The sequence below is a fragment of the Pongo abelii genome, chromosome 23 (genome assembly GCF_028885655.2).
Source record: "Pongo abelii isolate AG06213 chromosome 23, NHGRI_mPonAbe1-v2.0_pri, whole genome shotgun sequence".
Lineage (NCBI taxonomy): Eukaryota > Metazoa > Chordata > Mammalia > Primates > Hominidae > Pongo > Pongo abelii.
In genome coordinates this window covers 46,500,212-46,512,186 of record NC_085929.1, presented here as the reverse complement: position 1 = coordinate 46,512,186, position 11,975 = coordinate 46,500,212, and the positions used below count along the sequence as shown (strand labels likewise).

The 11,975-nt window shown below is 53.9% G+C and overlaps 1 protein-coding gene across 2 annotated transcripts in view; it reads right to left on the bottom strand.

The window, feature by feature from the left end:
* Positions 1–11,975, bottom strand: part of FAM83F (family with sequence similarity 83 member F) — a 48,317-nt gene that overhangs the window by 13,894 nt on the left and 22,448 nt on the right. For both annotated transcript variants that reach the window (XR_010139468.1, XM_002831162.4), the window contains exons 2-4: positions 8,480–8,647; positions 7,806–7,927; positions 5,857–6,530 (exon numbers count right to left, since the gene is read on the bottom strand). Coding sequence is in view for 1 of the 2 variants with exons in the window: in XM_002831162.4 (XP_002831208.1) it covers positions 5,857–6,530; positions 7,806–7,927; positions 8,480–8,647 (964 nt within the window). In the remaining variant the exon portion in view is untranslated. The remainder of the gene's footprint in view (positions 1–5,856; positions 6,531–7,805; positions 7,928–8,479; positions 8,648–11,975) is intronic.

The window sequence follows — 11,975 nt, the reverse complement described above, 5'->3', positions numbered from 1 at the left end:
CGCCTGGCTGGCTGCCTCCAGGAGAAGCCTGGGCAAGGCAGGGGCAGGGCCTGTCTTCACCAGCACCGTGCTCCCCACTTTTTTGTAAGGCAGGGTGAAAGCCTGGAGAGAGCACCTAGACTCGGAATTCATTTCCTAGCCCCAGACAGGACAGAGAAACTGGCTTGGCTTGAGGACAAACTCTGTATCCCTTGTCATTCCCTGAGTGCTCACGTATTGGGAGCTGACCACGTGTGGGGAGTCAGCCCTGCTCAGGTGAACAGGGAAGGTGTATAAATGGCCAGAATAGTCTTTTTTACAAAGTATGTGTGGCCTGGGAGCTTCAGAGGTGACGTCAAGGTGGAGCTGAAAACGGGTGCAGGGTGGGAGGACGGGCCGCTCAGCGGAGCGGAGCCGTGTGACGTAAGCATGGGGTGAGGGTGGCAGCCTGGGGCACTCAGGACCTGCAGTCAGTCCGGTTTGCTGGCAGGTGAGGTGGTGCAGGAGAGAGGGAGGCAGAGGTCACCCACACGGAAGCCATGACAAGGACAATGATGTGCAAACCGCATGCACAGGCTCCAGGGCTTCGCATTCCCCGTATCTGGAAGAGTCTTCCCTCGGATGTCCACAGGGCCCTCTCCCTCCATTCAAGTCTTGCTCCGAGGCTCCTTGGTTAGAGAGCCTTCCCTGGCACCCTTTATAGAAGGGTCGTCCTCCCCCAATCCTGGTCTCTCCCCAGGGTAACATGCTCCATAAAAGCAGGGACCATGTTCATTCTGTTCATGGCTGTGTCAGGAACTTAGAGCAGGGCCTGTCACAGAGCAGACACTTCGTAGATACATATTTATTGAATAAAATGCATGAGACGGCAATGGCGAGCTACTTAGGGGTTTAGCGCAATCCTAGTAACAACAGTAATAACAGCAGCAGATGCACCAGATGTAGCAAGAGCAGGAGAGAGATCTGAGACCCGTGGCCCCAAGGGATGACACAGGAGAACAAGTCCCCCAATCCAGCGGCCCGGCAGCCACAGCTCTACAGAGCCAGACCACACTGCCAGCCAGGGGGCCAACCACACATAAATCCAGGGACCCCAGGAGAGTTCTGGAAAGGGACTGTCACTGCAGGTCACCTCAGAGAAACTGGGAAGCAAAGCACAGGCCCAGGGACTCTGGGGCAGGAAAGGACCCCGAGGCACTCTGGGAAGCAAGTTGCTGCCCTCGTCTTCCTCTCGGCTCCCATGACACCGTGGGAAAGGGCTGGTCCTCTATTTGGGGCTCTGGCTCTTCCAAACAGTTTTGTTTTGTTTTGTTTTGTTTTGTTTTGTTTTCTGAGACAGAGTCCTGCTGTGCAGTGGTGTGGATCTGGAGTGCAGTGGTGTGATCTCCACTCACTGCAACCTCCGCCTCCCGCGTTCAAGAGATTCTCCTGTTTCAGTCTCCCGAGTAGCTGGGACTACAGGCAAGTGCCACCATGCCTGGCTAATTTTTTGTATTTTTAGTAGAGACAGGATTTCACTGTGTTAGCCAGGATAATCTCGATCTCCTGACCTCATGATCTGCCCGCCTAGGCCTCCAAAAGTGCTGGGATTACAGGCATGAGCCACCACGCTGGGCCCAAACAGTCTTTAAAGGTGCAGGGAAACGGTGCCAATCCTAGCCTTCTGGAGATGGCCATGATATCTGCAGAAGGCTGGGGAGGCAGGAGATCACACTGCCCTTTCTCCCTGGGCAGCCACGGACACAGGGCCTGGCCTCTCTGAACCTCGGGGGTCTCATTGTGAGATGCTGTCATCAGGCAGGATGGCAGCGAGGAGGACGCCAGTTCCGTATGATGGAGTATGACACCATGTCTCTTGCAACTTCAAAAGTGTTGGCCATTTCCCAGTCATCTCCCTGGGGGAACTGGGTAGGGTCTCAGGCACAGCACAGGGATCTCCTCCCCTAGGCTAGCAGCACTCAAAGGGCAGGGCCTCATCTGTGTTTCCTCAGTCGCTACGGAGTCGGCTGGTCTGAAGACCCTCTGCACTGGGGAGCTACACTGGAAAATGAGGGCCCTAATTTAAAATGCAGATTCCTAAGCCCCGCCCGCGGTACAGACTCTATTTGTTGGATTTTATTTTTGTCTTTAAAAATTTTATTATTATGATTTTGAGATGGAGTCTCACTCTGTCACCCAGGCTGGTGTGATCTCAGCTCACTGCAGCCTCTGCCTCCTGGGTTCAAGCGATTCTCCTGCTTCAGCCTCCCAAGGAGCTGGGATTACAGGCACCTCCCACCATGCCCAGCTAATTTTTGTATTTTTAGTAGAGACGGGGTTTCACCATGTTGGCCAGGCTGGTCTCGAACTCCTGACCTCAGGTGATCCACCCACCTCGGCCTCCCCAAGCGTATTTGTTGCATTTTAAAATTTGTATTTACTTTTACTTTTATTTTTTTGAGACAGGGTCTCTCTGTTGTCCAGACTGGAGTGCAGTGGCGCAATCACAGCTGACTGCAGCCTCGACTTCCCAGGCTCAAGTGATCCTCCTGCCTCCACCTCCCAAGTAGCTGGGACTACAGGCACACGGCACTACCCCCAGCTAATTAAAATTTTTTTTTAAGAGATGGGGACTTGCTATGTTGCCCAGGCTGGTCTAGAACTCCTGGGCTCAAGGGATCTTCCCAGCTCAGCTTCCCAAAGCACTGGGATTACAGGCATGAGCCACCGCGCCTGGCCTCGTTGCATTTTTACCAAGGCTCTCCACTGAGGCTGCTCTGTGAGTTTGGGGGTCCCTGACCCAGGGAGCCTGTGCGGAGGGCACAGAAGCTCCAGAATAAGGGATGAACACTCCCAGCAGGAGGCGAGGGCTGAGGGAAGACGTAGAAGGAAGAGGCGCCTAGCTTCTGCCACTAGAGGGCGCCATGAGCCTTGAAACCGCTGGGCATCCCCGGCCCCCAGCTGGATCCCCAGCCGGAAAGGAGGAAGCAACTTCCCTAAGGTTCTCCCAAGGGCCACACCTGGGTTTGCAAAAATTTGCATGCTGTTTGACAACTATATACTCCTTATCAAGCAATTTTACAGGCTGTCAGCTCTGAGCTTTTTCTATTTTTTCTCTTATGACAGAAACTGTCATCAACCCAGGTTCTCCCTTGACAAGAGGGCAGCAGTGACAGAAAGAACAGAGGCAGAATCTGAACTCCAGGGGACCTCGGAAACCCTCAATTGTGCACCCCCCTCCCCTTCTAGATGAGGACACCGCCCCAGGGAGGGGACGGATATGTCCTGGGTACAGGGAGCAATGTGTCCCGAATTGAGAGCCAGGTGGCAGCCGCTCTGGGAGGTTCTGAATGTTTACCAGGAGAAGGGGACACTTTCCCTGCATGGGGGCCCAAAGGCAGGAGCTCAGGTTCTCACTGATTCCCACCGTGGGAGCCCCATGCTGTCAGGGGCCCACCTTCTCACACATGCAGTCCTGGCTGCTTAGCTGCTGCTGCCTGAGGGGAGACACTGAAGCAGCCCCACTTGGCCATGGTGTGGGAAGCTGGAGGCCATGAAAAACGGCCTCTTAGGAGAGGAGCTCCCGGCCAGGCACGGTGGCTTGTGCCTATAATCCCAGCGCTTTGGGAGGCCCAGAGGTAGGAGGATCACTTGAGGCCAGGAGACCAGCCTGGGCAACATGATGAGCCCCTGTCTATTCAGACAATTTAAAAAATTAGCCAGGCATGGTGGCACACACCTGTGATCCCAGCTACTCAGGAGGCTGAGGTGGGAGAATCGCTTGAACCCAGGAGGTTGAGGTTGCAATGAGGTGTGGTCGCACCACTGCACTCCAGCGAGACGTTGTCTTAAAAACAAACAAAAACAGCAAAAGACAGGAGAGGAGCTGCCGCTTCTCCCTCAGGCCTTGGGAGGGAAAGGAAAGGTGCGTGAATTCCAGGGCTGCAGGTACTGGGCGCCCACCCAGGTGGGCAGAGGCCTTACCGGAGGAGGCTGTTCTGTGTTCGCCTAAAGGACGGACGAGGAACTGGATGATGGTTCCAGGCATCCCCGGACCTTCCTGGCTGTCTGTGCCCTCGCCCTCACTCTTCCCTCTCTCTCTCTATCCCAGCATCAGGTGCCCTGGAGAGGAGCTTCCCGAGGGCACCGTCTGTGTCTGCAAGGCTGGCTCCTGGGCACCGTGAGCAGACACCAGAGAGCGGCAGCAGGGGCAGGGCCGCCGTGACCACCCGAGAGGTGGGAGCAGGGACATGGATGTGGAGGGACACGCAGAAGGCAGTGGGAAGGGACAAGACAATGGTCTTTGAGTTTCCATGGAAACTGCACCTCAGGGCGAGGGGCTGAAGGAAGAGAAAGCTTCAACTCCACTTCAGTCAGGACTCGGGAAATAGCCCTTGCTGCTGTCGGCTCGCCCCCTCCTTCCCCTCTTCCCCCTCCTTCCCCTCTTCCCCTCCCTCCCTTGCCAGGTGTTCACCATGGCAACCCTTCCTCCAAACCAGAGGTACAGAGCAGCAGCAGCAGCAGCAGCTGGTGTTAGGGGAGCCAGGGAGCCCAGGCGGAACGGGGATGGGGCCAGCCACCCCTCCCCTGACAGAACATGGCTGTGCCCATGCCTGGTCTTGAATCCTGGCCTTACTACCACTTCCTGTGACCTGGGACCACTTCATTCACCTCTCCGAGCCACCTGCCACCTCTGTGCTTGAAGGGTGGTTGTGGGGGCAGAAGGGGAGAGAGAGCGCCTGTGCAGGACCTGGCAGGCCAGCAGCTCAGTCAATGTCTCCAGGCCAAATGGAGGGAACGCCCTGGCACTCCCACTGTGCCCACAGTCACAGAGGCGCCCAGGCCTGTTCCAACTCCAAGAAGCAAAGTTAGCCAACATTTCCTGAGCACAGAATGTGTCAGACTCCAAAGCAGTGCTGGGGAATTAGCAGAGGGGATGACACTTGTGCTCCCTGCTCTCACGCCATCACAATCCGGTTAAAGCTGGGGTGTAGGAATGCAGGAGTCCTGGAAGCCCTTGGGCCGGGCACACAAGACCTCAGGCCCTGCCATTGCCCACCTGGCCAGCCAGAGCCCAGTTCTCATCACTGGGCTCCACAGTGATGGAGGGAGAAACCCCACCACGGAAAGTCCCCTGACTCAGGGATGCAGAGATGAGAAAGGCACCGCCACCAGCCACCTGAAAGGCCACCCCGGAGACTGCTGCAGAGAGAGACATAAAGGCCAGGGCCTCCTGGGGATCCCAGAGAGATGCCCAGAAAGATGCTGCCATGGAACAATCCCACCCAGGGACAAGCAGCCAGGCAGACAGCACTCAGCAGAGGGACGTGGAGAAACCAAGTCGGACTGCCCGTCACAGAGACAGGCACCAGTAGGGTACAGGGGAGGGTGGGGTGTGTCTAACCAGGTGAGAACCTGACAATAGGTGATCTGGCAAGGAAGAAGGTTTGCTAGAAAAAGCCCTCAACTCAGAGCCAGGGTCGAGCCACAGCCATGCACCCCACTGTGCGGAGCCCCCGTTTCTTCACTTACAAAGGAGAAAGTTTCTCAGCTTATTTGATTTGTTGGGTTACCATGAGGGCTGATCTGAATGCCTTCTAGCAGTAGCAGTAGAAGCTCTCAGACCCCTCCATGCCAAGCCTGGAATCCTTCTCTTCTTTCAGAGAAGAGGAAAATGAAACTCAGAGCTGCAGGACTTGCCCAGTGCCTCCAGGCAGCTAGCGGCCGGGGCCAGAATGGGAACCAAGGACCTCGGAACCCCAGAGCTCCTGCCCTCTCTGTGCCCACAGATGGAATCTACTCCTCTGCAGGTATGAGGCAGTGCTCCTGGATAAGAGCCGATGTGGGGCCAGGGCCAGAGGCCTGGGGAGGCACCAGGCCAGAGGGAAGAGGGCTCACCTGAGATGTCAGCACTGGAATTCTCGTTGGGCCTCTTCCCCGTCAGAAACTCCACTTCAGAGAAGGTCTCGGTGGAGACAGAGCTGGCCATGCCATTGGGCGCCGCAGGCCTCTTGGCTCGGCGACTGAAGAGCCTGCTGCTGAAGCGCCTGGCGGGGGCGGCCTCCCCCCGGGCCGCTTCTCCCATGCCATTTCGGCTGGGTGCCTCTCGGGATTTGGGCTTCAGGTCTCTGTGCATGTGAGAGACCATCCTGCCATCCTTCCGGCTCAGCTCTCCCAAGGGGATGGGCTCCACGGGGGGCAGCAGCTGCTCCACCGTAACCAGGTCTTTCAGGAAGCTCTCCAGGCGCCGGGCCGACTCGCCACCACTGCCGCCCTCCTCCTGCCCCTCCGCGTTGCCGCCCGCCTCCCGCTGCTGCCGGGCAGCCCAGCGCATCGTCTCCCCGGGCGGGTGGCGGCAGCCTGACACCAAGGCGTACTTGGGGTTGATGAGCCTTCGAGCCACGGTGGAGTACTGGAGGCCAAGCCTGCCCGCCAAGCCCAGCTGCCGGTACAAGGCCACCTCCTCGGAGACGGCGTACAGCTCCCGGAACTCCGTGTCAAAGGGCTCCACGTTCTGCCCTGTCAGGAGCAGGAGGAGGTTTCTGTCCACATAGGAGGAACTCCAGGTGAACCTGGGAACATGGGGACAGAAAAGCAAGACGCATGTGCCCAGGCCTCTCTCTTGCCCTGCCCCCACTCCCACCTGCCCCTCCGCTGTGGCCAGACCCTTGCTGCAGGTGTAAGGCTCCTTGTGGGCCACACGCTGGACTGGACTCCCTCCACCCACCCATAGCCTCCCTTTCCCCAGAGCTTGGCCTCAAATGAAGCAAGCAGGCAGTGGGTGCAGGGAAAGAGCATGGGAAGTCAGGCCTGCATTCAAACCTGGTTTATATTCTCGTGTGCCTTGTAAGCTGGGGCTCCCAGGACATATGTTCACAGGGTTGTTGTGAGGCACAAATGAAGTAACTCATGTAAAACATTTAGCTCAGTCCCTGGCACAAACACACATTTAAAAAATAGTAACTGCAGCTGCCACTATTATGAATATTATTCTACTCTGTATTGGTTCTTTTCTGATTTTTTTAAGCACTTAGTGTCTGCAGAAACCCATACTCTGATCACATGACAGGACTTACCCTGCTATTCACTGTTGCATGTGCTCAGGTCTCTCTTCTCGTCACCTACATTTTAATTTACTTGGAGGGCAGAGATTACACAGATACAGTCTCTCGTGTTCCTGGTAAATTATTTTAAAATCAGAATTCTGAGGCCAGGCTCACACCTGTAATCCTAGCATTTTGGGAGGCTGAGGCGGGCGGATCACTTGAGGTCAAAAGTTCGAGACCAGCCTGGCCAACATGGTGAAACCTCTTCTCTACTAAAAATACAAAAATTAGCTGGGCATGGTGGTGGGCACCTGTAATCCCAGCTACTCAGGAGGCTGAGGCAGGAAGATCGCTTGAATCCGGGAGGCAGAGGTTGCAGTGAGCCGAGTTCACGCCACTGCAGTCCAACCTGGGCAACAGAGCAAGACTCCATCTCAAAAAAAAAAAAAAAAATTCTGGCGATATTCCCTGCACACCACACCTTCCTGTTTCTTTCCAGATCTGTTGCATCCCACTTCCTGCTTGTCCTACCTAATGACTAGCCTCAAAATGCAACCGGCTGCAAATGGACCATGAAAAGCAGACAGTGCGTAATGCCTAGGAAGAGTTGACCCTCTTTCTAGAATAATCCATCAACCAGAAAGTTTGAGGGAAGGGACTGGGCAGAAAGCTGTCCTTTGCTATTGCGTCAGATGATACCTGTTACAACTCATGATGACGGAGGCTCCAGTCTGGCATCTTCCTGAACACCTACCTGGAATCAAGGCCTCCTGGGCCCTTCTTTGACCTGGCCCAACTCACCTGTAAGATCCAGTGGCCACTTTGTCACCATCCACCATCAGGAACCTTGATGACAGGGTCCCCTTGATCCTCCCCATGGGCATGTAGAAGCCGACGCCTGTCACAGAGCGGACACGGATGTTCTGTTGGGAAGAATAGAAGGCCCCGTCACCTGGGTTGGGCCAGCCTCTGTGCCAGGTCCTTGCTTCTGCAGAGGAAGAGCCCCCTTGTCTATCTATGGACCCTGCCTGCAGGCTCCTGTCTTCACTAGATGCTCTGCTTCCTACAGCCTTCCATAGGGAACCCTCTTTGGAGAGCAGGAAGAAGTCCCCAAATCTTGATTCAGGCATGGACAAGCCCAAGGTGGTTCCTGCCTCTTCTCAAAAGGCCCCAGAAGAGAACAACAGCCCTCACTTTGAAGTCAGTGATTCTGCAGGCTAAGCACCCCAGGACCAGCCCAGAGCTGCCTCCTTCAGTCTCAGCAGCCTAGGGATAAAATGGAAACTGGGCATATGATTCAGTAGTTAACAGTAAAGCCAAGGTTAAAGGCTTGACTTTCAACAAAAGGAAAGGTGTTGAGATCTTGAAGTTCACCTGAGCCCCCAGTCAGGGAAGAGGCAGGGGGGAGCTGCAGGATGGGGCAGAGGTAGTCTCTGTCTCATCTGCCCACTTTCCACCCCAGTGGTGCAACTTACCCGAATCCGGAAGTCAGTGAGCTGCAGGTCCTGACACATCTCCAGGAAATACTTCACTCCTGCCTCGTCCAGGATGATGTACACTGGGACCCGGCGCTTACAGGCAGCATCCACAATGTCTTGAAAGATATCACCATCGGTGAAGAGGTCCATGACCACAGCAATGACCTGGGTGGGGAAAGGCACTGGTGAGGCACAGGGTGTCTACACGCCCACAGAGGCACGCCCTGCTCAGACGGGACCACCTCGCCCTGGGGTCACTGGTGGCCAAGAGTCAAAAACTCCACCTGCACCATTCCTGGGGCTCCACATCCCCCGACTTTTGAGCATATCTGAGCCCTGGAGATGGGCCTGGGGGTGCAGGCCGCGTGCTTGTACTTCATCCTGGACAAATCCCCACCTCCCCATCCTGGGGGTCTTCCAGCAGCTCTTAAGAAGCTGTATCAGGGCCAGGCGAGGTGGCTCACACCTGTAATCCCAGCACTTTGGGAGGCCAAGGCAGGTGGATCACCTGAGGTCAGGAGTTTGAGACCAGCCTGGCCAACATGGTGAAACCCTCTATTAAAAATACAAAAAATGGGCTGGGCATGGTAGTGGGCGCCTGTAATCCCAGCTACTTGGGAGGCTGAGGCAGGAGAATTGCCTGAACCTGGAGGCAGAGTTTGCAGTGAGCCAAGATTGCGCCGTTGCACTCCAGCCAGGGCAACAAGAGCAAAAAAAAAAAAAAAAAAAAAAAAAAAAAAAAAAAAAAAAATTAGCCAGGCGTGGTTGCGGGCACCTGTAATGCCAGCTACTGGGGAGGCTGAGGCAGGAGAATTACTTGAACCCGGGAGGTGGAGGTTGCAGTGAGCCGAGATCGTGCCATTGCACTCCAGCCTGGGTGATACTCTGTCTCAAAAAAATAAATAAATAAATAAAATGGAATAAAGAAGCCATATCATGGGAGATCTAGAGGGCTGAGGAAAGTTGCTCCTGACACCCTAGAAAAACAAGCAGGCACAAGGAGATGCCATCACTGAGATGCCAGGGGTGGGCTCATCTCCGTGAGCCACAGATCTGCTCAAACATCACTTTCTCAACAGGCCTGGATGCGCTGATGGCCTTGCAGCTGTGCGAAGCTCTGTGCTTCCCCAGGCACAGATCCAGGCAGAGCTCCGGCTGGCTTGGATTCCCTTGGCCTTCAGGTGTCCATCCCATACTACCCCATCCTCAAATCAAGGTCATTGCTCAGGACCCTTCATTTACAAAGATCAGTCCTGATTATCCACTCTGGAAGGCAAGGTTTATGCAGCCTGAGGCAGCTCTACCTTTCTAACCGCAGCTACTTCCAGCTTCCTACACAAACCACGCTCCACACTCCAGCTTTCTTGTTGGCCCAAACACTGTGCACGTGACACCAAGGAAACATCCTCGGCTTTGGGGTCGGAGAGATTTTGCTTTAACTGCGGATCTACCACTTCCTAGTTGTGACCTTAGGCAAGTCACTTAACCTTAATGAGACACTGTTTCCTCATCTGCAAAGTGAGGATACCTTGCATTTTACACTTTTGCCCTGAGGATTAGGGATAACTTTGTAAAGCAGCAAACACAACCTCTGGCATGTAATAAGTCCTCAGTAAATGGTAACTGCTATACAGTCCAGGAAGTCGGTTTGCCTTCACAACTGAAAGCACCGACTCTAAAGTCAGGCAGACCAGGCTGGTATCCCCATGCCACAGCCGGCCCAAGCTTCTTTGGTCGCAAAATAGAGCTAATAACTGCACCTATCTCAAAGGGTTGTCCTAGGACTTAGTGAGATGTACCATGAAAGTGCTGAGTGCAGGGCCGGGCATGGTGGCTCACGCCTGTAATCCCAGCACTTTGGGAGGCCGAGGCGGGTGAATCACTTGAGGTCAGGGCTTTGAGGCCAGCCTGGCCAACATGGTGAAACCCTGTCTCTATTAAAAATACAAACATTAGCCAGGCATGATGGCGGGCACCTGTAATCCCACCTCCTGGGGAGGCTGAGGCAGGAGAATCGCTCATTGCAACCCAGGAGGCGGGGGTTGCAGTGAGCCGAGATTGTACCATTGCACTCCAGCCTGGGTGACAAGAGAGCGAGACTCCGTCTCAAAAAAAAAAAAAAAAAAGAAAGGGAAAGTGCCGAGTGCAGCACCTGGCACCAGGTACGCTCAATCAGCCTCCATCACGGGGATGTCACCACCTTCACATGTGTGCTCTGCCATCACCCTGACTCTAAAGACTCCTGTGCCCTGCCCTACACAATACCATTTAAAGTTCTTCATAGCTCTTACATTTTGAGAAAGAAAAACAAAAACAAACGAACAAAAAAAAGTTTTATCTGAGGAATGAGAGACCTTTTAAATTACCAGGCCCAGAGAGGCATTTAAAATGGGACAGCAGCCAGATACAGTGGCTCATGCCTGTAATCCCAGCACTTTGGGAGGCTGAGGTGGGCGGATCACTTGAGGCCAGGAGTTTGAGACCAGCCTGGCCAACATGGTGAAACCCTGTCTTTACTAAAAATACAAAAATTAGCCAGGCGTGGTGGCGGGTGCCTGTAATCCCAGCTACTCGGGAGGCTGAGGCAGGAGAATCGCTTGAGCCAGGAAGGCGGAGGTTGCAGTGAGCCGAGATTGTGCCACTGCCCTCCAGCCTGGAGGACAATGAGAGACTCCATCTTAAAATAAAATAAAATAAAAAATAAAATAAAATAATAAAATAAAATAAAATAGTCATGTCTCACTTTCCCTCAAGCTAAATAATTACTATTATTTAATAAGTGGCTTGAAGCCACTTGCTGTATGAGGCCTCTAGACTGACTCCAAGTAGCCATAAAATGCTACACACTCCATAGTTCAACAAGGTAGGCTGGGCACAGTGGCTTACACCTGTAATCCCAGCACTTTGGGAAGCTGAGACAGGAGGACTGCTTGAGCTCAGGAGTTTCAGACCCACCTGGGCAACATGGCAAAACCCTGTCTCTACAATACAAAAATTAGCTAGGCATGGTGGCACGTGCCTGTAGTCCCAGCTACTTGGGAGGCTGAGGCAGGAGGATTGCTTGAGCCCATGAGGTTGAGGCTGCAGTGAGCCATGATAGCACAACTGCATTCCAGTCCAGCCTAGACGACAGAGTGAGACTCTATCTCAAAAACAAAAAAAAAAAACAAACACAACAACGTATAGTCAATCACTGACAATGTTATTTCTGTAAACCAATGAGACTTCCTGACCAATGGCTTTGGTTGTCCCCCCGGCTCCTGATTTCATCCTTTTTTCTTTAAAAACTTGAGCCTCCCCAAGGAAACCTGGAAGTGTGTCCCGGGATGCCATCCTAAATCTTGGCCCAAATAAACTCTCTATACTAATTTTGCCCCAGAGTCTTCCTTTGAGGTTGACATTGTGATAATCATTTATGAAGGGAGAATGAATTCTTTCTGAGCTCCACAGGCAAAGAGAGGACCTAAAGACAGATAAGCTGCAATGCTGATTT